Genomic DNA, 25,135 nt, shown 5'->3' on the forward strand with positions numbered 1-25,135 from the left:
ATGTCCCTCCAGAGATCAGAGCGATGATATGTCACGGTCTGGCTGGCAGACCGTGGGGATGTGGGGAAGGAGGACCCAGGCGCGGAGCTCAAAGTTCAAGCAGTGTGTTTATTTACAGAGTGGAACAAAAACAACAATAAATCCCCGTGTTCTCCCAGACTCCCGTGTCGTGTCTCTGCGTGAATAGTTCGTGTCTCTGTGCTCTCCGCTCCCGTGTCAGCACCCCCCGGTGCTCGCTGCTCTTCGTGCCTTCCACGCTCCTCCTGCGGGAAACAATAGACGCAGCCGTCAGGACACAAATAACCGCGGGCATACACTTACACACATTAACTCAATTCAATGGGACGACTAACGTGGAGTCTCAAGCAATGATCCCGCGTCGGTGGGAGCTCCAAGACTCTCCTAAGTAGCTCCCCCAACGAGGCCTGATCAGCGGCAGGTGTGTGGCTTCGGGTGTGGCCAGTCCTTCCGCAGGGCCACACCCCTCAGGCCTGCAGGTGGCTGAGCTCCATCCTCCAAGCATCCCCGCAGACATAAACACACACACTCACATCTACAATCATGGAGGAGAGCAGCAGCAATACCAAAATACATATAATAATAATAATAATAATAATAATATAATACATAACTGCTCAGGGATCCTGGGTCGCCCAGTCCCAGGACCCTGACATGATACCTCACCATGCAAATGGAGCTGGAGTTCAAATCTTTTGATGGCGTGAATAGAAGTAAATTCTCAAAGTATCAATGGACACCCAGGGGGCATACCTACGGTGTTATGCACAGATATTTGCACTTTCATCAGAAAACTATTAAAAAAAACCTAATTTCCCATGTCGGGGAGGACCTGTTTGTACTTGTTTCTGTCAAGAAAAGAAATGCTTTCAAAATTTAGGCTCTTTTATCTATTATTGATTTGCTTAAAGTCATCCATGGTGTTATGTATTCTCATGTAGTCAGCTGTTGCTTTGTGTTTTTTCGCCTCAGTCAGAGGCCTCTCTTCTCTCCAATTTGTACAAACATGGCACCTAAGAGACTTCCTGGAGCACCAACTCTGTTTTTATTGATTCTGCTGTTGATTCTTTTGTGTTATTCAAGCCGTGTGGAGGGCAGTGCAGCTCTGAAAGTCCTGCACAAAAATAATTATTGCTTTAATTATGTAACTGTAAAACAAACAATAAATCTGCAAAGGGGGAGGGGGGTGATTGCTTTTTAATAAAAACCACACTTTGATTTAAGCAGTTAGCGTAATTTAATGCTAACAACCCAGTGGAGCAGTTTTTCAAAAGTCCACTTCTTACCTTGAAGATACAAACACGCTGATTTGATAAATATGTGAGCAAAAGCATTACCAGCAATTGGTTTCCCAATCCAAAACACATTTGCATACTAATACATGCCCATAAAATATAACATGGTAATCAAATGTCTGGGAGTATGACACTGCCCGATTGATTCTGCCCTCCTGATGATGTGGTGTATTAAAAAGAAATGGTCAGTGGAGCAGCTGAGATGCATCTTGGTAAATGCGATGAAGTTTTTAAGGCATCATCAAATAAAATGATGCTGTTACTTTCCTGAAAATCTTGGAGATGCTGTCATTTTTACCAGCTTTCCCCATGAATAGGACCTTGATCACTCCATGATTTAGTGTGTCACGTCCAGTCAGTTTTCATTCCTTTTTTCCTCCCTCAACATGATCTTGTTGAGAACTCTGCCAGGCAGCAGGATGCACAGGCCAAAAATATTCCCAATACAGCCACAGATCATCCAAAATATATTACGCCAGGTATAATGCTCCCTTCTGCGCCGGCGACAGGTGCTGTCTCAGCCAGACAGTGCATCTGGTGATGTGGGAATATTTGAAGCCTCTGTCGCCTTCTGCCAAGTGTAGTTTTTAACAGCAATGAGCAGCACATCAAAAACCATATGCTGACCAGGCTCCCGTGCTCAAACACGCATGATCAGGGATTGATTTCATGTCGGAGTCTGTCATCAAATGTATTATTTCACATCACAATATTTCAGATGCCGAATGTGTAAGGTTGCAGGTTTCAGCTGTCCATCGCATTCAAACACACACTAGATCTTCTCTATGTATAAAACAGAAGTGCGTACATCACTCTGCAATATCACTTCATTGCCCAATGACTCAAAATTGTGTCACCTTACATAATTACATTACTCCTGAGGTTTGCTTGGTTATTTGCTCTTATGTAAGAGCTTTGATTGGCTATGATTAAAAAACAGTCTCCAAAGTATAATTTCACAACAAAGATTAAGTCTTTTGTTTTTTCAGTACGTTCTGTGTCCTTAATGATGGATTTAATCCTTATGTTTGTAATTTTCTAATATCTGCTCGTTCCTTTAAGGCGCCTTATGTATTCAGACTCACCCTTGGTCAGGTCATAGCTTTTCCAACTGTTGGTCTTAAAGAAACCTCCTGTGTGGTTTTGGCAACGTGGGTTTGATCACTAACGCTGGAAAATTCCTTACCTGCCAGACTTCTGGAGACTGCACTCATAAAGCCCGTTAAAATCACACTCCAGCCTCCGTGCTTCTCTGTAGGCACTAAGAATTCAGTTTGGTAGTCCCGATTAGGTTCACGTCAAACGTGTGGGACTCCACATCAGCAAAATTAATTTATCTTTGTCATATCTGATCAAAGAATGCATTCATCAGATGTCTCTTCGTGTTCTTAAGCAAAATTTAATCTTGGAGTTTGTTGCCAAAGAGTAAGCTAGAGTTTGAGTTTTTTTCCTTGGATGCATCCATAGATGTTGACATTATGCAGCGTCCTTCGCGCTGTCTGAGCTGCCACAAACTGATTTCCAGTGCCAAATCTGAAGCACGTTCCCATCTGTTTTCAGAGCTTGTGCAAGTATTACAGTGTTTATGGTGACATTTTGGGAAAACGGCCACTACTGCTCTGATTAGAAGTACTGTGGCTTCTTCGGCACAGTTCGCTCCAGAAGTTTTCGAACAGTGAGAACAGTTGAGATGTGAACCTGCCCAGAAAAAATGTCCTTGGACAGATGAAACCAAGACCAGAATGATGAAAAGAGAAAACCACAGAGAAGGAAACAAACAGCTCATGATCCAAAGCATAATGCATCATCTGTCAAACATGGTGGAAGTAATGTTAGGGCATTGCCATGTATGGATGTCAGGTTAACAAGCAGCTACTGAAGGTGTGCAGCAGTAAAGGCCGAGCAAAGCATCTCAAGGGAGGAAACATATTTTTGCACAAACCATTGAGGGGAAACACTGGACCTACGAGAAGTCAGAAAACAACTAAGCGTAACATTCAGCCAGTAAAATACATTTTTCTTTTTAGAAATGTAAATTAAAAAATGCAATGTGATCGTAAGGTTTCTGTTTTTGTAAAACATTTGAAAATGAATTGATAACAAAAATAATTATATTTTAGCATTAAAAATATTGTTTTGATTCAGTTTCTGTTAAGCACTGTATTTGATATTGAGGAACTAAGAACTGGATCAGGTTCATATTGATAAGATTACTATCATGATTTTTAAAGAGAAGTGATTCTGACCTGGAGCTTTTAAAATTTGCAGCACATTTAGACCATGATGAGTGTCTCTGACGGGGGCATGGAAGTGAAAAGTACAAGCTGCCTGGATCATTTTTCATCGTTTTGTAGCGATAAACAAAACCTTTGATTTTTAAATGCCGTTACAGCACATACGCACACCTGCCAAGTTAGTCCCAAATTATCCCCAAATCAAATAACTGGAAAAACTATTGGAGAGTGCACGTTCTGCCAAGGTCAATGCTCTCAAGTTTGGAAATTCAGGAATAGGGAGTCAGATTCATACCACAAGGTAGGGATTTCTACCTTTACCAAGGCCCTACCTGTACACTAAGTTTATTTACATTGACCCTGTTAGGTTATGATTAATCTTGCAAAAATACTTCTACAACGGTACTGATTACACACGTGTCTCGGCTCTGTCATTCGTCCACAGATAATCACTAAACAACGTTCTACATGCATGAATCTGCTCTGCTGAAATCAGTCACTTTCTCAACTTTGTACAGAGTAATGTTCTTTAGACATTACGGCATTCTGCGGATTAATAAATGTCTTTGCTTTCATCAATAATGGATCGTGTAAGAGATTGGCGCACTTGTCATGCATGAAAACGAGAGCACGTTCGTTTTTTGGTTAAAAATTAAAGCGTGAATTTATTCCATCATTACATCAGATTGTCTAACAAGGCAATGATTGTCTACAACTGTCCTGTGTCATTTTAATGTTTCAGGTCCTTTTCAATAATTGATATCTAGAAAAAATCTCATTGTATATTCATAAGAGCGGGCCAGTCCCAGCTCAGCACGCTGCGCAGTGTTCTTGTAACCCTGCTGTTCTTACAGTTTTGGGTCAGACACACTTTTTACATGACCATTTTAATTAATTAACTTTGACTGGCAGCTGCTTCAGACATATGCAAAGAATTCTGACATGTAAACTAATTAGTTCTGGAACTAAAAAAAACAAACCAAAACAATCACAGTCAGACTTCATGCATCCCAAATACAGAATCCTAGATGAGAGTTAATGTTACCTTATAATAAGTCCTCTCTCCATCTCTCAGACAGCATTGAGCCTCAAAGACTACATTTCTGCACCTTGGCACACTTTCATAATAACTTTATTTTCCCTTTCTTTCCTCCCTCATCTTGTCTCACCTTTTGCCTTTTAGTCTCCTCCATAGGGGCTGCGTCTTTCTTACCTGTCTCTTTCTTGACACGGTGCTGCACAGAAACACAAATGCCCTCAAAGTCAAACTCACACAGCATATAGTCATAGCCACAAACACAGTAACAAAGAGAACAAGTGCAGGCCCCTTATGAATTAGACAGAATGTCCTTTTTGGTGTTTGGCATTGTGCTTGTTTTTTCATATTTATCAGCAATGAAATATAAATGACAGAAGTCATGCAGAGTTAACATATACCACATATATCCGCACATACAACAGTGACATAAAAAAAGAGGACTAAAAGAATTGGCTGAAAGTCTGCCCCCCTAACAGATGAGCACAAATTTCTCAGAGTTACTGAAATTTTGATGTGGGATAAGGCTGTTGGGCTGTTAAAAGACTGCGTCTAGAGGGGAGCAGGCAGCAGGCAGCCGTTTTTATCGAGGACAAGCAGGAAGGCACTTGGAACTCGTGTCAATGTTAAACAAATAAAAGTGTGATATTTCAAACAAGCTCTTTCCACCATATTCTGCCATCAAATCAAGACAGCAAACATTTTTGTTTTGCAATTTAGTGTCTGGTGGGTGGATAATGATACACGCCGTACTTTAGCAAACGCACGACAACCCCTGGAAAAATGAACCGCGGCAATCGAAGGTCAGGAGAATCACATCGAAATGTGTAATTTGAAAGCAAAGATGTATTAAGATTATTCACAGGTGATGCACTGCACCTGTGGAAATGTGAAGCCGTGTCATCTAAGTGTTGTGCTGTGCACTTAAATGTGTTATTTTTGTTCTGGGATGATTTTGATTTAATTCAGTAATTTTTAGTTTAATTTGTTTTCCTGACCATTTTCTCTGAGATTTATAAAATGTAAGATTGTAAAATATGAAATTTCTCTATGAATAAATGACTGTGTGATTTTACTGACAGCTTTACTTTAGATCGGGTGTCAAACATACAGCCCTACAAGTCACAACCATCTCACCAAAGGGTCCAATGCAGCCCACTCAATGACTTTGGAAAACCTGAATATTTTAAATAAGAGAGCATAAATTGTGGACCTTTTATTGTAATTTCAGCAGTTTTTACAGTCTTCTTGCTGACAAAGACATAACACTGAGACTGCCTTAGTAAAAATGACAGCTTTTTAAAAAAGATAAACTTAGTTTAAATTAGATAACAAAAACATGCCTTTTTCACCATGTACAATAGAATATTTGTAAAATTCTGTGAATTCACAGGTAAATTGTGTTGTTTAATTACAGGATAAAGTCCTGTTTTTCTTTATTTCTAACAGTATAAACCCGATTAGCCCGATTTCATACAGCAGCATTTCTTTATAATATGGAAAAAATAAGACCAGCATCATGCTTACAATTACACTGTTAACCCCTCAGCCATAAGGAGCTGATGGGGCATTGTTGTCATTCTTTGTCAGGCTGCCAAGAGGGGGGTGTGAACAACTGACAATTAACTTGAGAAAAACTCACTCAGGATTTTCAACTGGATACCAAAGGAATCTCAGTGTCCTTGACCTTAAGATCAAGGTCAGAGATCAAGTGTTTTTAAAAATAATGTAATCACATAGGATTATCTTATACCATAGCTGCATCTGCTAGGAAGGTGATGGGTAGCTGTGGCAGCCAAATAAATTTTTAATTCAGACATCTCAGGGACTGAATCTGTAGTTAAACTTTGTAACACTGAAAGTTGGAGCTCTTTTTTTATGCATGTTATTAAGCAATAGCTGTAATGGTCCAGCCTACTTAAGATGAAATTGGAGTACATGCAGTCTATGAAGTTAAATGAGATTTTCCCCCCTGCTTCAGATGTTTCTGTTCTTCAAACACGACCATGTGAAAGGAGTCTGATTGCGCTCATTCATTCTTCAACTCAAAGAACCTGAGCTATCGACAGCCATACTCAGTTACAAAATCAAGAAGGCGTTTCATTATAGATAATAATGTCTGACCCTAAGTTAGACATTCTGTGGTGAGTGACAGAAGATACTTGGATTAAATGTACAGGTTCCCCTTGAATGTGGACTTGGTCTTTTGGGGGGCTTTTTAGTCTTTATTGAGGTTGAACAGTGTAGAGAAGACAGGAAAGCAGGGAAAACATGAACGTAGATTTGAAACCAAACCTCTGTAATAGCCTAAAAGCATGTGGGTCAACCTGGTGCACTATATCCGTGCTTGTGGATTTGATGTTTGACTTTTCTATGATGTTAATTTAAAAAAGGAACAAGAAGAATTTTCAGTTCCTCTTAACCAATAATGTCAGAAACCCTTCCATGCTGCTTTAACTGCAAAATAAGAACCTTCATTAAGATGGACACAGCTATACTACACGGACAAAAGCACTGGGACACCTACACATTACACTAACAGGAGCTGCTCAGCCATGGAAAAACATGCCATGAAGCTCCCGGGACACACAGTGATTGCGCTGATGTTAACACCAGAGAAGGCTTGGAGGTCTGCAGATATTTATTCAGCAGAGCGTTGGTGACTTTTTCATACTTTTTATGGACTTTAACTTTATGCAATCTGCCACTTTGTGGTCTGTGCTGCTGTGGATCCTTCCACTTTGCAATATAACCAGTTATAGTTAGTCGTGGAAAATCTAGGAGGGAAGAAATTTCACAGACTAGCACACCTGAATTCAGTGGGCTGTTTGGAGCTACACACCCATGAAGTTTTGCACTTCATTGTGTTGACAGTGTCTGTGCACATACAAACAGACACAATGACTTGACACCTGCCGAACTCCTGAAACCTGCTCTCATGGTAGCGTCTGCTGATTTGTGTCTGTAAAAACATTTTGCACAGAATATACACACATACAAACATACGTACAAAAAAATTAAAACAAGACCAGCCACACCACATTAACACTGCATTCAAATTTATTAGGACACACTATCTAGTCTCCTCATATGTTGAAGTAATTGTAAAATTGGCTGGGTGCACTTACAAGTACTATAAGGACTGTTTTTAATTGAAAATGACATGCTCAGTCCCCCGATGAAAGCCCAAGAAGCTGAGAGCTGCCAACATGCCTCGGAGCATTCAGTGACGCTGACTGGTTTGTTTTGTGCTGCTTGAAGTTTGCATTTTAAGGTCTTTGTAAGAGCCCAGAGCATTGATTAACAGCTCTATTGAAAATCTGCACAATGTTCGACTGCTTCTTCCTTTCTGTTTTCACAAAAGATGCAGCATGTGGATGTGTGGACCACTTAGAGTTGTTTGGCTTATAATTACTCTTGAAATGCATTAACTGATTCCACGTTTTAAAGCAAACGACCCACCACTAGAAGCACCAGCCCGTCAGTGTCATTTCCAGTTGACAAACTGATATGCTGATTCACCATGTCCGCATGCTGACTTTCAGTTCTTGGAGGCGCATTGATCTCACCCACCTGTTATTTATCTTGCTTGCTCTTTGAGGATAAACGGGCTGAAATGCATCATCTCCTTTTTGGTGCAGCTTGACCTCAGCGCTTTTCCTCCAACTGGCAGAATCAGCTAATCATTCTGCACAAAATCATCCTTTAATAAATGACCGAACAAATCTGAGAGGTGGGCAGAGATTCAAAAGGTCTGGAAGCAGGCTAAGCTGCACCTCATTACTAGGTTATTGTCGAGGATGCAGCCCAAGTAATTAAAAGGCAAACTACTGATTCTCCTCCTGTCTGATCCTGATCTCCACAATATAGGTTTGCTCCTGTTACCCGACGGATTCTTGTTCCATTTAACTCATTCAGTAATATCTGCAGATTTTCTCTTTATGTTGGCCATCTGTTTCCCTTTGTTTGCAGTCTTTATGTTAAGCTAAAGCAACTAGCCGCTGGCTGTAGGTTCTTACTTATCTGCTTCTTTGTGTCTGAAATGAATGGAGAGATTTAATTGGTTGCCAACAGATGGGGTAAAACCTACATAAAGGAAAGGCATAGCTGCAAAGTATCAAATACTTTTGATGTATATTATCACAATTAAAATGACATATCTGATGTAGATAATTCCAGCATCACCATTAAGCGCTCAGTGCCATGAATGTCAGCTGCAAGTGCTGTATTTCTAGTGACTTTTTTAAAATATCACTTTTATCAGCTAAAATTGATTTAAATGCTAAATGACAGACGGATGAATGTTAAGCTGTCAGTCTCATTTTTCATACCCATTAAATGTAGTGTGTAGTGTTTGAGAGTGTGTGTGTCTAAGTGTGTGTGTGTGTGTGTGTGTGTGTGTGTGTGTGTGTGTGTGCCTAGTTTCAATATTTACTCGCCTTGCTATAAATTTCATTCAAAAAACACTTTCTCTCTTTAAGCATTCAGGTTTCTCACGATACTTGAACCTGAAAACAAGCAGATTATGGGCAAATACTGCAGTCTTACGGTGCTAAATTGTCTCTTAGGAGTCCTTAACAAATCAGAAACATGCACACGCATTGATTTATTTACTGTCTGTGCAGCAGTGAAAAAAAGAAGAAACATCCATTGAACGATATTCACCCCTTCCAGCCATTTCCTTTCTGTAAATCTGACATTGATACCTAATGATAGTGCTTGCCACTTGTTTACCTGCATTAGACCAACTCCACACCACGTCTGACATGTTTACAGCAGCCAGCGTGCCCGAGATGTTGGGTGACTTCGTGCAGTTCTGCTCCCATCAGTCACACATTAGCGTCTCTGCCTTGCCGAGGTCTGTGTAAACATCACAGGCTACAGTCGCTCTGTGTCCAAACTCAATAATCTATATTAGGGTGACAGTGCACTGGCTCAGTTAAAAGACAAGACTGTAAATGACTCAAGACATTTGCTGATTCACACTGATTCAAACTTACTTCTGAAAGGTAGAATTTAATGCATATATATATATATATATATATATATATATATATATATATATATATATATATATATATATATATATATATATATATATATATATATATATATATCAGAATCAGAATCAGAATACTTTATTGATCCCTGGGGGAAATTATTTTTTGTTACAGTGCTCCATTTTAAACCAACATTAAGACAAGACAGACAATACACTAACTAAGAATAGTACAATATATACATATATATACATACATACATACATACATAAGTCACTTATAAATAAATATTTGGAAAAGAAACATGTGTAGTTGTAGCAGCAAACAGTGTGTTAAGTGGATGCGTTGTACAGGGAGATGGCCACAGGCAGGAATGATTTCCTGTGTCGTTCAGTGGTGCTTTTCGGTAATCTCAGTCTCTCACTGAACGAGCTCCTGTGACTGACCAACATGTCATGGAGTGGGTGGGAGGTGTTATCCAACATTGTCTTTATCTTGGACAGCATCCGCCTCTCCGACACCACCTTGAGGGAGTCCAGCTCCATCCCCACAACATTGCTGGCCTTACGGATCAGTTTATTAAGTCTGTTGGCATCTGCGACCCTCAGCCTGCTCCCCCAGCATGCAACAGCATAGAGGATCGCACTGGCCACAACAGACTCATAGAAAATCCTCAGCATTTTCTGGCAGATGTTGAAGGACCTCAGTCGCCTCAAAAAATAGAGACGACTCTGGCCCTTCCTGTAAAGTGCTGTGGTGTTTTTAGCCCAGTCCAGTTTATTGTCAATGTGTACTCCAAGGTATTTATAGTCCTCCACAATGTCAACACTGACCCCCTGGATTGAAACAGGGGTCAAGTGTTTCCTGGTCTTCCTGAAGTCCACGATCAGTTCCTTGGTCTTTGCCACGTTGAGCTGCAGATGATTCTGCTCACACCACGTGACAAAGGAGTCGACCACAGCCCGGTACTCTGTCTCATCATCCCTGCTGATGCATCCAACCACCGCAGAGTCATCAGAAAACTTCTGAAGATGGCAGGTCTCTGTGCAGTGGCTGAAGTCTGTGGTGTAGAGGGTGAAGAGGAAGGGGGAGAGGACAGTCCCCTGTGGTGCCCCTGTGTTATATATATATATATATATATATATATATACATACACTGTATATATACTGTATATATACAGTGTATGTATATATACAGTATATATACATACACTGTATATATACTGTATATATATATATATACATACATACACTGTATATATACTGTATATATATGTGTGTATAAAAAGGCAAGCTCAGTTTTTTTTCTTTTTCAAGGATTCCACACCTTTTAAAACATTTTCCTGAAATATGCCCCTGAAGACGTCACACTGCCATCTGCAAGTTTTTTCCAACTGAGACACAGTTTAGCACAGACTGGCTGGTAATGTGACGAGCATGGTTAGCTTCTCACAGTAGTATTGCAGCCAAATAAAACTTAGAAACAATAAAGGTGGGTGGCCAACTCTTCTTTTAACTTCTGTGCACTATAATCTTTCCAAACGCTGAACTGCTCTCTTCAACAGAGACACGGACTCCTTTTTCTTCATCCTTCTCATATATGTATGCATTATGCACTGGCTGCCAGATTCTTAAGACAACGCTGCTAACATTGCCAGTCTCGTCAAGTCATAAGCAAGTATGAAAGCCGACATCAGTGCAAGTTTTTTTGGCGTGCGTGTTATTTATCGACCGGGTGCATCGGCCTGGAAGCGCAGTATGAGATGCAGCTTGTGTGCATCCAGCTTGTGTGCCTCTCTTCTTAATGCAAATGCAATTAGCATTTAAGGGACTGCGCAGACATCAGAGGGAGAGTGCACATTTTGTGGTCGACTACACATTCTGGTACATTTATTAAGGCTCGCCCAATAGTCAGGGGTCAGCGTTGGGAGGATGAGTCTCAGATTTGAAATGAGCTGTTAAAGGAAGGTTGTGCAGAGTAGCAGGATGGAAAGCTGAGATCATTAAAGCTGAACTTGAACTTGACACCAGAGCTAATTCGAGCGAAGCCACTGTGGAGATTGTGATGTTGATCTTGATCTAAGCTGCCGTGGCTTTTATTTCCCCAAACATTTTATGTTCCGAGTGACTCCTGCCTCACATGCTCCAGTAATTTTCTAACTTAGCGTTTAATCAAGACCTCAGTAAATGGTTCGGAAAGTTAAAAACTTCCTTTAATGGGGGACCTTTATTTCAGTATCAGCACATTTTTATTTGCTTTTCTAGGCTTGATTTCTTTCTTGATTTATCACCCCTCTGCATCCTAGTTTCACTGTTGAGGTGCATCTTTGGAGATCTCGTTTACAGGCGGAAAGCACCTAAAGACAGTCCCAGTTACTGATAATTAGCTTCTGCTTTAGAAAATCAGACGCTAATTTCATGCAGATTCAGATTGCCAGTTCAAATATGCACATAAATCTGGCCCTGACACTAATATTTTAGAACCGGGTATTACAGGGATAAACATACCAAACTGAAAATATATATATATTTTTATGATAAAAAAAGAAGCTTTTATGTATCACTCACACTAGAAAGAGGGTGGTGAGATATTTTAGTTTGGAAGTTGTTGTCCTGTGCTACCACCGGGGCTGTGCATATCAAAAGAAATGCTAATATGTTTTAAGTTATTGAACCCTGAGAGTGCGGAGAACAACCTACCGGTTTGATATAATGCAAAAAACCCTGCGTTTGTGCTCCCGTTAATGTGCAGTTTAACGTTTTCTCTCGCTAAAGAAACTCGCCCTTAAGCAAAAGTAGATTTAATAGCGATCGCTGCTACATGCTTTCTCAGGAAAAGGGCAACACATTTCCCAGGTGTTTCTGTACCAATACCGTTGAGAACAATATTATTGCTACAGCATGATGAAGAGGAGCACTAAAGAGGCCTGTTTTACTGATTTGTTATTGGACTCATTTTCTTCCTCCCTCTCTAAGCTCTCCACTGCAGCTGCATTGTTGCTGACCACCGATTTGACCATATTCGAAATCTGACTGTATAATACAATGTTGAGCTCTTACACTGCACTGAACACTTGACATAGGAAGGTTGTGCCTAAGGAGGTAGAGAAGGCTGGGCGCTAATCAGGAGGTCGGCGGTAGGGGTTTCGATCACTGGCCCTTCCAGTTTCTGAGCACGATGCTGAATTCCAAATAGCCCTGATGGATCCATCAGCGTGTCAATGTGATAGATGAGAGTTTCATGTGTGTGAATAGATAGATTTGAGTGGTTAGTCAGGTTAGTAGGGTGCTATATAAATGCCTGTCAGCTTTACGCATATGACAGCAGATCCTTAGTTAGAAAAATAGCAAGACAAATTTGATCAACTCTAACACGAAGCAGCATTTCCACACGCACAATTCAGATTTGTATGACAGATGCCTAAAAGAGAATCTCCACCAAAAACTGTTTGCATATTTGTGCAAATGACTTTTGTCACTTAAATTCCGTCAGTGACTGACTAAGCTTAATCTGTTACAAGAGGCCTCTGAAGGTTTAAGGAGAGATATCGAGTGGAATACCACTTTAAGGTATTTTGGGGAAACAGCCGTATAACCAAGAGCATAATTTGTGTTGTCATGTAGAGGCACTATGTAGGTCTGCTTCATTGGCGATGAATGAAAGGATGAAATTGTGGACTGATAGATTTAAGCAATTACGCCCACATGAGCTTTATTTAATAGGAGTTGGGGCTAACATTGTTGAACCACAAAATGTGCTTATATCCGAGGAAAATCACTCTGGGTTGTGTTACAGCATGCACGCAGACATCCTCTGATTCACTGTCACTGAAGCTGCGGCTTGAGGGGCCCGTTAATGCGAGATCCTGCTCGAACATTGGGTGTGTTGTCTCGATTTTTGACAGATACATCATTTTCACAAATCTAGATTCAAGTTCAGCTACGAAAACAAAAATTTTTGTTCTTTTAGACGAGGCTTATTTCCTGCTTGGAGGCAAACTTGTTCAATTTAGAAAGCATGTTTAATAATCACAAATGAAAAAGCTCCTTGCAGTCTGTTCCACTGCAGTAAATCAGCCACTGGGGGAAAAAATAAAAATTCCTTTTCATAGTCATTTTTTTAAAGAGTGAACACCAATTTTTGTTGGCAGAGAATTATCTCACTGAACATTTGACTTCATTAAGATCATGCTTGGCCCTCATCTGGCAACATTAGCATGAATGCTAACAGTTATCCCTCATGACACATCACAGGAGTCAGAGGATGTGATTTTAAGCACAAATGCAAATCCTCCAAGACAGCGTGAGCACTCAGTGACCCAAAGTTTTCCAGCTACGTTGACCGTTTTGAAAACTGCGGTGCAGCACACTCTGACTCCCAGTTATGTTAGCTCTGATGCTAACTCCAGGGAAAGTTAGTGTAATCTTGTCCCATTTGTTGGAGCTGACACTAATTCCCTGGGACAGGAGTGTAGCGGTGTGTGATTTAGCGGCGTATGCTAAGTGCTGCTGGAGCTCCGGGCTAGTATGTGGGCACCAGGGCAGAGAGAGCAAGCTGGGAAAGTACTGCCTTCACTAACTGGCCTGATTAGACCGGGTGTGAGATGACATGGATCAGATACACATACTAACCCAGCTGGAAAGACAGATTGGGAAAAATTAAATAAAAAGAAAAAACAACATGAGTGCATTAAGAGAAAATGAACAGATACGGATGATTAGGAGAAATGGGTGGAAAGTTAAAAACCAAGAGAGGGGAAAATGAAGAGATAAAAAGACAGTAGGTTAATTTTGTGGACATGATGTTGCCTCCTGGGGTGTTTTTCAGCTCTGCTGGACTGTGGCGGTGTAAGAAATTGGCTGAGATGCAACGTAGCATTTGCATCATGGTTTCATTAGCTCTCATTCAGCCCAAGGCATTTCACACTGCATTTCCTCTACTCATCTGCTTCTCTTAGATCTGCTCGTATTACAGAAAAAAGAAGGTAATACAGAGTAAGCTGAAACAGGGAGCAGGAGCTTGTCTCAGACTAGAATTTGGTTAGGATATAGAGCTAAAGAGCATTTTCATCTCAGCAAATGTTACTGATTGATGCAGACACTTGTGTGGGCCTTTAGCACTTTGGTTTCCTCTCATATCCCCCACCCCAGGAATGAGGTAAAATCAGATTATTTATTTCGGGGTTATTTTATCTGTTAATAGCTGGCACTTTGCTGTGAATACTGCCTGAAGGCATAGATTGTGTTCAAATAAAAGCAGACAGTGGAAGGGAGATTTGGGGCATCTCATGAAGGCCGATTAGCGGTTAGTTAGGTTTAGCCCTGGTCTCCATGCGGTTGCCGACTTTGACACTGAAAGAAGTTATTTTTGAACACTAGAGGACAAAAAGAGGATGATGGGCTTCTAGTCGCAGTCATTTCCTATCATCTAATCTTTGGTTTTGCACTTGAGATTAATCATTAAATGCATCTGAGTCACACTGTGTTTAGATAAATAAAACCCAGTCTGTGAGAAAGCTTTGATATCACTTCTGTGCCTTTTGAAGACATGTGAATACACTGCCAAAATTTATCCTGCCTATTAGGGAGTAAAGTACTGTAGATTTGAACATGTTCTTGTTTTTTTATGACTCAAAATCATTCTTTACATTAAAATAGTAAAGATTTCACTTTTTGTGGCGGAAACTGTGTGACTTGTTGGTTATTTTACTTAAAAAGTCTTGGCTATAGATTTTATGATCTCCAGGATTATTATTTTAAGATTTAAGATGTTCATAAAATATGAATATACAGGTATTTTCTTACCTTGACAGTGCACGGTGCTGCATCTCTCATCTGCACCTGTGACATGCTGCTGATAACAGGCAGAATTTGTCAAGGTAAAGAAATATTGTTACAGGCTCAGTATATGAGCCCCGCCATCATTTCAGGAGTAAAATGTTCTGTTACTGGTTCTTATTTGTATTGATGTGTGTGTGTGTCTGTGTTTTACAGGGTATAATGGGTGTAGTGGGCTGGATGTTGCTCCTACTTTCCCATATGATGGCGCCTGTGGCATCCCAAAAGCCCCCAGGGCTCAGCGTGGGCGTGATCATGGGCCAGACGCGCGCCGTTATCGACCAGGATCTCCGACCACCTCGGCGCCCCGAAGATGCGCTCGATGTTTCCGTGGTCACGCTGAAGATGAACCAAACAGACCCAAAGTCTGTGATTACACAGGTGAGAAACGCATTGGCATTCACCAAGCATTACACACATGAATGCATCGCCTGCCACAAACTGATGCAAGAGTTTGTTTTACTTTGTCCCAAGGTGTGTGAGCTTCTTTCTCGCACTCGTCTCCATGGCATCGTGTTTGCTGATGGCACCGATCAGGAAGCCATTGCCCAGATCCTTGACTTCCTGTCCGTTCAGACTCAACTTCCAGTCCTGGGAGTCCACGGAGGCTCCTCTATGATTATGGCTGACAAGGTCAGTGACCTGACGCAATGTTGGCCATTTCGAGGACACACATGCAAGGCGGACTGCTTTGCATACATCAGTGTTTGTTTTTTGGAAGTGAAAATAAGGACCCCAATTAAGTTTTGTTTTCCAGATGTTTGTGGCACTGATATAGTCCATATAGTCCACTTGGTTTCCAATATGAAAAATGTTAAGCTCCATGCGTTACACATGTGAATTGCATGTTCTCAGCTGGTAGGTACATGAGTAAAAAAATCATTTGCTTCCAGTGAGTTACTTTGGGGATGCCTCTTTGAGGTTGTTTGTCTTATAAATGAATGCTCTAGATGAGAAAATAATACACTGGGAGGTTTCTGAATGATGTGTGTGCTATCAACAGCTCCATCAGATTAGTGTTTGTTTAAGTTGAAAGTGGAAATGCTGCTGTCAAAGTTAAACAGAATTTTAATTGCTCTGAATTGATGGCTGCTATCACCCGAAGTAATTTTATGTTAATTAGGCTTTTAAAAGGTTACAAAGTGCACATTTAGAAGTGAGGTGTTTGTAAGGTCAGAAGACGCCTTTGCATGGAGCACGCTGCATCCTCTGGTACATCATTTTTATTTTAGCAGATGATCGAGGATTGTTTAAATATGTAAAAATGCATTTTCTGCTTTGTCTAGAACTGGGCTATGCAAAGCCTAACCCCCCACCCCCAAAGAAAACCAAAAGAAAGAACAAGAAAAAGAAATCCTGAGCTGTATGTAGCTGTATCATGTCTAGTGCTCAGTGGATGCAAGAAAAAACAAAAACGACAAAACAACAAAAAAACAGATTTCTAGTTTTAAAAGAAAAAAGAGGAGATATCTTTTAAGAACGGGTATTTGTGTGTGTGTGTGTGTGTGTGTGTGTGTGTGTGTGTGTGTGTGTGTGTGTGTGTGTGTGTGTGTGTGTGTGCGTATGTGTGTGTGTTTATTTTGGTGCGGTGCTCAGTGCAAAGTTAAGGATGTACATTGCTTTCTAAGCTGAATTCTCTCTCTGGTGCTGGCTCTGTAGACCTCGCTGACTGACAGACAGACAGACAAACACAACTGGTTCTTTAGCTTTTAAATCTCTCAGGGCACAGCAGCCAAAACACAGGAACCAATAACTGCCGCAGTACAGCAGCCTTTTGAAGTGCTCCTTGACGGGGGATGCAGTGCGCGAGCGTGTGCGAGAGAAAAAGACAAGAAAGAAGGATAACAGAAATGAGGAGTGAGGTAAAGGAGACAGAACTGGCTTGAAGGTGAGGGGGTCTGTGGTTGTAACGTGAAGGTCAGCAGTTTGGACTCCCCGCTGAGTTTATAACGATAGGGGAAATAAATAAACGAAACTTTTCTCGCTCTCAATCGCTGCCGTTAATGTTCCATTAAACAGGGTACTTAGCCCCCGACTGCTCTAATTGAACAGCTCGGTGGCCAAAAGTACAAGAGAGCGGTCATTTCTGGCAGCTCCCAGGTGTAAAAGTGAGTGTGTATGGCCTGTAACTAACCAGCTCCTCCACAACAGCTCCTGCAGGGTTTACCTGTAAATAACAAAGACTCCATGCCTGGTTTAAATTGGGGCAAAACCATCCCACTAGCAGGCAGGTATGGAAGAACAGTGAATGAGCAGATCATCGAAAATTCTCAGACATGCGGTTGCTCGAGTTCACATCTACCTTGTCAGATCAGAAATGTAGGGAAAGGACATGAGAGGGCACAAGTGAACTTCCTTGTGCGTGTTAAAGCTTCCTGTAGACACGATTGGGACTATAGGTTTTCATTAGCTATTGATATATCGTCAACAACTCACTTCAGTATTGCTGTCATTGCACAGACATGAGCTTTACTGACTCACTGACTCGTACGCCCTCCAGAGTGAATACACTTGTTATATTGACAGTGGAGGTAAACAGTGAACCAGCAGCCTGCGCTCACTACAGATGAATAACGACCAGAGTTGCCACCATAGCTAGGATTATGCACTTGAATTGGAAGGACTCAGGTGACTGTAATCTGCAGTCCACTGACATGTAGTCGTGATATTTTACACACTGTACCTTTAACAAGAGATGCGTATATTTTAAAGGGGAGACATGATCACCTCTTTGAGATAAGAGGTTTTTTATTGCATATTTGCAGATAAGGCGAGCCACATAAAAACTGCTACAATGCACATGGCATGATAATAACAAGATGTGGCGGCTAGTCATAGATAACTATTATTTTCTTTGGGAGGCAGATATGCTATGTAAAAGGCCTCTTTACACATTTGTGAATGGATACTGTTACTGTTCAGAATCTTAATAAATAGATACAAATACATAAATTCAACAAAAAATATTACATTTAAGAAACAATCAAAAGTTTGGTATTTTTATTTGATTAGGTGTAAAATATAGCTGGCATTTATTTGTTTATTAACCGATTGATTCTTTTGATAATATTTCTGAGCGTCAGACATACTGGTGTGCTACAGCATTTGCTGATGGCGCCTATTAAAAATAATTACAGAGGTGCCGAGGACTCTCAGTGAGGCTGACACATGCTTTGCACTTGATGCTCCCTCTGTGATCGTGACAGCTTCACAATAACCCCCTTCAGCACTTTTTTTTTCAGCTCTATTAGCTCCCATTAATCTCACAACATCAGACACATTTAAGCAGGAATGGTCTGAAGACTTTGAAAAATAAAAACAAACCAACTCCAGCAAACATGATTTGCTGTGGAGGAAGAAAAAAAAAAGTCTGGCTATGTGAAACATCTCTTGGCAGTGTGACCACTGCTTTCATACCTGCTGTCAGTGGTGTAGCGATAATCTGGAGGATCGAAATAAATCCCAGTGGGCTGGTAACAATTCAGCTTGATTACTGTGGACTAACAAACAATATTGTGCTTTTTTGCAGCTTGAGCGAGTCATGTGCTCTCTGTCACCACGTATACATACACTTCACTCTGTTAGTGTGCCAATCAAGTTTGTACTAGAGGAGTGGAAAAATGAGCGGATCCTCCTGTGGTACCTTGGGTATGTTAGCTGGCCACAGTGTCAGTTTAGACAGCATGCTTTAGATGGAGAGCAAAAACAGAAGGAAGAGGATGATGCCAAGAAAATACAGAAGAAAAAAAAATTGTGCTCTAAAATAATGGATATACATAGAGGTGGGCAGTGCAAGTGTGAAATCCTTGGTGTTAAAGCAGTGTTAAGCTGCCAGAATGCCAACTTAACTGTCATGATTGTGTCACATTTCAAGTAAAGGCTTTTTCCAGTTGTCACTTTTATTAGCTATAAACAGGGATGGGCACTGCAGCGATCCATATAAACTGATAAAGAACCAGGGTGAGGTGACTTAAGGCAATGACTCTCTATTTAAAAAATAATAATAATAAAAGTGTTAAAACGAGGATTTATATATATATATATATTTCAAGTAGGTTTTTTGTCAATTTGAGTTTGGCTCCGTTTTTTTTTTTTTTTTCATAGTAGTGAGAATGTAGCTTTGGGGGCCATTTTTAAACTGATCAGAACCATCAGTATCAGTGATTTTGGTCAACTTTCATAAAAATAATAATTATGCTTATTTTTACTCCACAATGTTTGTCTTAGAAGCAAATCAGGGAATTGAAATTCGTGCCCCCAGCCACCTTTAAAAAAAGCAATATTGCTTTTTAATGTATACATTTTTCAGATATCTTGGCAGGTTACCATATCTCACAGTTAAGCAAAGTCTTAAAGGTTGTTGTATGTGTACATTTTTCTGGTTTTGCAGGCTTCTGTATAATAAAGTACTGTAATAACATAACGGTGCATGACCACATCCAGTTGGCTTGGATAGTGCATGTATGTACAGGGATTATCTTTTGTTCAGCATCTTGTAGATTGGAATGAGGGAAGCTTGGAGACTTATGCGCAGGATTGTTCTGTCAGATTTATGGATTTCAAGAATCTTTCATGAATCCTTTGGAATTACCAGGATTTCTGAAGTGATTACTCATAATTTTTGGCCATCTTCTACTAAGTCACCAAAAATACAATGAGGTATTTATACTGTAAGGGAAAGGCAGAGGTCCTGTTAGTTTTATATATATTTTAGTGCTGTCAGTGTTAATCTCGTTAAAATGACGTTAAAATGACGTCATTTTAATATTTTATACATTTTAAAAATATATATAATTTTTTTTTTATTCCCCTCTCGCCACTGCGGGTGGTCTATCCTTCAAGCTCGGGTCCTCTACAAGAGGTCTGGGAGCTTGAGTATCCTGCGCAGTATCTTAGCTGCTAGGACTGCGCTCTTCTGGACAGAGATCTTGAATGTTATTCCTGGGATCTACTAGATTCACTCGCCTATTCATACTGTCATTATATTAATGCTGCTATCCTGTATATATTGTACATACTATTGTTTGAGTACTAACGATTGTTTTTTTGTACTTTTTATATTTTACATTTATATTTATTATTGAAACTTGCACCAAGGGAGTGGCACTCCAATTTCGTTGTACTCTGTACAATGACAATAAAGGCTATTCTATTCTATTCTATTCTAACTTGGGGATCACTGCACCGAGCCCTCCGACTACCACTGGCCCCACTGTTACCCTCCACATTTTCTCGAGCTCTTCTTTGAGCTCTTGGTACTTCTGCAGCTTTTCGTGTCCTTCTTCCTGATGTTGCTATCATTCAGTATTGCTACATCTATCACCTGGTGTGATAGACCCCAGCCTCTATAGATCTTGTGCTCAATAAGCAGCTGGATAGCGTAGTGGCAAGCAGTGTTGGTCAAGTTACTTGAAAAAAGTAATCAGTAACTAATTACTGATTACTTCCCCAAAAAAGTAATCCCGTTACTTTACTGATTACTTATTTTCAAAAGTAATTAATTACTTAGTTACTTAGTTACTTAGTTACTTTTTTAAAACACGATTTACAACCTGAAGAGGTGATAAAGCGATAGAGCTTTCAGCCCAATTCTACTTTTTCTGCATAATCCATCATACAAAATGTAATCAAATGGAAAAGTCTCTTTTTAAAACTTGTTTTATCAGTTTTAATCTTTTAACTTTATGCATCAAGCAAAAATTTAATTATATGCAACATTCTCTGACTTGAATAAATTAGTTTAACATTTAAACCTATTTTCTGCACATTCCAGCACATAAAATAAAATATTTTTTGTGTTTACACTCACTCTTTCAAATAGATGCAAGTAAAACACAGCAGAAAATAAATAAAGTCAAAGACTCAGCGGTCCTGTTGCTCTATTTTCACCTGTAAAGCAGGAGTGGGGTAGGCGGAGGTTTACCCTGGTGCAGGTGTGCCGCAGCGGTCAGTTGAAGAATCCGCGAGTTTCTCTGTGAGTTTCCCATTACGTCGTAGCTACTCGGTGCTTGCTTGGAAGTTTTGGGGTTTTTTTCACTGTAAAAAGAAGTTTTCTTCCCACGAACGATGGACGCTAATGTTTTTGTCACTTTTTATGGAATCAAACTCAAAGTAAGGTCAGTACTTCCACGCTTTAAACGCTGCACGCTCATACTCTCTCCCACAATCGATATGTGATCCATTGTTGATCTGCACACAGCTGTTGTCACTAACGGCGCACTCGCTTACGTCACTGTCGTGAGACATTCTCGCAAAAAATCACGGTTTTAGTAACACAGTAACGCAGCGTTCCTACGGGAAAGTAACGGTAATCTAATTACCGTTTTTGCAATAGTAATCCCTTACTTTACTCGTTACTTGAAAAAAGTAATCAGATTACTGTAATCTGATAACGCAGTAACGCGTTACAAGTAACGCGTTACTGCCCATCTCTGGTGGCAAGACTATATGGAACGGGAGTTATGAGTTTGACTCCATACCAGGACTTCTACATCCAGTAAGGGTCCCTAGGCTAGACCCCCCCTATGCTAACTAAGCCTCCCTCAAACATGAGCAAGAGACATAAATATGAAGCAATACCGGCTCGGACGTCACACCTGGCAAGGTCCACGTCAGGTGCTGAGGAACAATTACACCCTGAGAAGTGGGCTGCTGGAACAAGATGGCTTAAGTGAGCACATATTTAAATGAACCGTCTACCAGGCTTTCATGTAGCTTCTTGCAAAGCACAAAGGAATTTTGGACTGCTTGTCATCAGTCCTCTTTAAATACAGCTTCTGACTTAAGATTGGATTAATGAGTGGATTGTTTCTCCAAAGACTGCACTGGATCTGGGACCCAAAGTAGCCCCCAACCATGATGCTCACTCCACCGTGCTTCACAGTTAGAACAAGTTTTCGGGGTACAGTTAATTTCATCCTTATCATAGTGTTGTGGATTTTTGTCCAAAGAACAAAGTGTTCTTTAACACCTACACCTACTTTGAATGTGGTTTGCATGCTATCCATTCCATTGCATCTTTTTTATACAGATTTTTCTCATCAATGATACATGAACACAGTTTTTGCTGGTGTTTTCTTGTCACCCTTGAGTTCTTTTTCAAATCTTTCAGGATTTCAAAATGTATTCTTGGTGTTATCTTTGCAGGACGCCCACTCCCAGGGAGAATTGCCTCCATTTGCTGACAGCTTGTCTTTGTGGATTGATGACCAGCTAGGTTTTTAAGAAGCTTTTGCAGCCTTTCCAGCTTCATATGTCTCTATAAAGATTTTCTAACCCCTTTAAAAGTTGTTGTCATCGAGGAATGCTTCACACAAAGCTATATTTCCTCAGAAAAGCAGACTTTGTCTTTAACCAGATTTTGTCTGCCTTTTTTGTAGAGAGAGGCACCTCTGCAACCTACGCATCCAATCTCATTTCCTTAATTGTTCACTTACTTTTTCCTCAGTGTGTTCAGTAAAAAACATGAAAGGTATGGCAGTTTGTTTGTTCTCAGTTCAGTAATTTTGTCTTTGTCTATATTTGTGGCTTTGAGAATTTTATTATCCGAAATTCTGATAAGTCCTGGCGGTACACCTTATAAAAGAAGCTTTATACCTCAGGGTTATTCTGCAGTTGCACACTAGTAACAGACTGGCCCTCTAGATAGTAACCTTATCCACCATCACCCTACATTGTTATTGTACAGCAACATTTTGGCTGAAATTAAGTGAGTTAAATCAGCCTCTGCCAGCTGCAGACCAAGATGCTTTTTTTCTCCTAATTAAAGACAAACAGCTTAGAGATCTGTCCACTCTTTCCAGCTGTCTTTCTCTCTCTTTTCCAGTCTCTGCCTCCTCCTCATCCCTCATAATGCGTGTCAGGGGATAAACAGTGGGAAGTTTGATGTTGTGCAGTTAGGAGAGAGACATGGTTAGGGAACGTGGAATGGATGTGGACAGAGTGTATGTGTAAGCCCGGGAGAGGAACAGGATTAGTTTGGAATGCTGTGCTTCCATTTCAAAGAAACTGCTTTGGGAAATAAGACATGTTGTTGGCTTTACCTCAGCCTCATATATGCTCGCTTATTCTCTGCCAGCCTTGTTCATCTCGACTTTAAACTTTCTATTTTCACATGTGTGTGTGTGTGTGTGTGTGGAGGGGGGAGCAGAGGGTCACAGTGTGTAGGAACAGGAACATGCTGAAATGGAGGGTTGTGAATTAAACATGCATGTTCTTTCTGCTTTGCTCTGCCACTGTGGTCGGCTGCTACTCTTAGTGTCTCTGTATCTGCGTGTGCATGTGTGTGTGGGTGTGTGTGTGTGTGTGGATGTGCACGTCTGTCCCAGCCTGGGATGTCCCATATCAGTAGGGGACATTTGCCTAGGTTCTCTGCTGCGACTCTTTAATATTTAACACCTGCTCCCCTCACCTGCTGTCACTTGCTGAAGACACATTACTGTGTCATTCACTCGCTGAGCTCTTCCACGCTTTCACCTCTAATTCTTTCCCTTTCTCTGCCATTTGTTTCCTTCGTATCTCCCTGTCTCCTCCAGTCCTACGTTTCTTTCTGAGCCTCCTCTGCTTTTCCCTTCTCCCACACATCTCCATTTGTGCTGCCACCTTATCCTTCTCTCTTCTGTTTTTTCATTTTATCCACTCTTACTTCCGTGGTTGTTATTCTCAGAAGGCTCAGGTTGTGTGAAGAACAGCCAGCCATGTTAGAAGGATTTGGGAAGTCTTGCTAGCCTTGAAGCCTGTGAAGCATGCTTGGATGATGGCTTTGTGGGTCTGTATGTGAGAGAAATAACAAAAAACCTCAAAAGAGGAGGGAGGGAAAGAGAGAGTAGCTCGGTTAGTATGGTTGCAATGGTGACTAAACCAGACTACATCATTTAGTCCTGTTTTCCTGGCTCCTGTGCTTCTCTGGCTCCACAGGGTTTGATGCCTGGTTCCTTGAGCTTGGCTGAGCACCACTTTGACACAACCGACTGGCAGTGTGAACCACATTTGAGGTCTTTTTCTCCAAATATAGTGAATCAATTATGACTAATTAAAAAAATATGAAGTATGTCCACACTAGCAAAGGTCTTTATCCACACTAAAATACCTGAAAAATAGGAAGCCTCTTCTCTGTCTTATTGTTTTGGTCGACAAACATCTAAGCAGCAACATTCACAGCAAGCAGATGCTGTGTATTTCAAATGTAGGTTAAAGAAATTAAAAGAGGTCTTCAGTATTTTCTGGAATAAACACACTGTTAAACATGGCCAGAGTCTGAAATAATGAGGCCGGTGTATTTACATGTAATTACTGTGAACCAAAGGTTCAGGCTTCATACTGCTCGCTCAATTTCTGACAGGATTTTTCATACTCTTGGCTTTTTATGATATCAGAGAGAGTGAATATCCTTAAGATCCTGCCTGGCTGTTTTCACGAAAGCCCCACCCACCTCCTATTCAAACCAATCAGAAGACAGTTCTAAAGAATCCATCCATCCAATTTTTTCTGCTAATCCAGTTCAGGGTTGCTAGTCCAGTTATCAAAGGACGAGAGGCAGGTTACACCCTGGATAGGTTAGCAGTCTATCACATGACTAATACTGTCTGTCACACACGATTATATTATACATACATTCTATATGTATAATATAAAATATATGTTATAGCACCCAGAGTGTAAATATGACTGAGTTGCAGCCATCTGCGGTGGGTGAGTTGTGCCCATGCCTATTTC

The 25,135-nt window shown here is 40.6% G+C and overlaps 1 protein-coding gene across 2 annotated transcripts in view; it reads left to right on the top strand.

Annotated features, from left to right (window-relative positions):
* Window positions 1-25,135, top strand: part of grin2ab (glutamate receptor, ionotropic, N-methyl D-aspartate 2A, b) — a 126,243-nt gene that overhangs the window by 15,190 nt on the left and 85,918 nt on the right. For both annotated transcript variants that reach the window (XM_085276325.1, XM_085276326.1), the window contains exons 3-4: window positions 15,578-15,802; window positions 15,896-16,054. In XM_085276325.1, coding sequence (XP_085132451.1) covers window positions 15,578-15,802; window positions 15,896-16,054 — 384 coding nt within the window. The remainder of the gene's footprint in view (window positions 1-15,577; window positions 15,803-15,895; window positions 16,055-25,135) is intronic.

The sequence above is a fragment of the Mchenga conophoros genome, linkage group LG6, assembly GCF_057382185.1.
Source record: "Mchenga conophoros isolate Kocher_MC1m ecotype Shallow Benthic linkage group LG6, M_conophoros_male_GT1.1, whole genome shotgun sequence".
Taxonomy (NCBI): Eukaryota; Metazoa; Chordata; class Actinopteri; order Cichliformes; family Cichlidae; genus Mchenga; species Mchenga conophoros.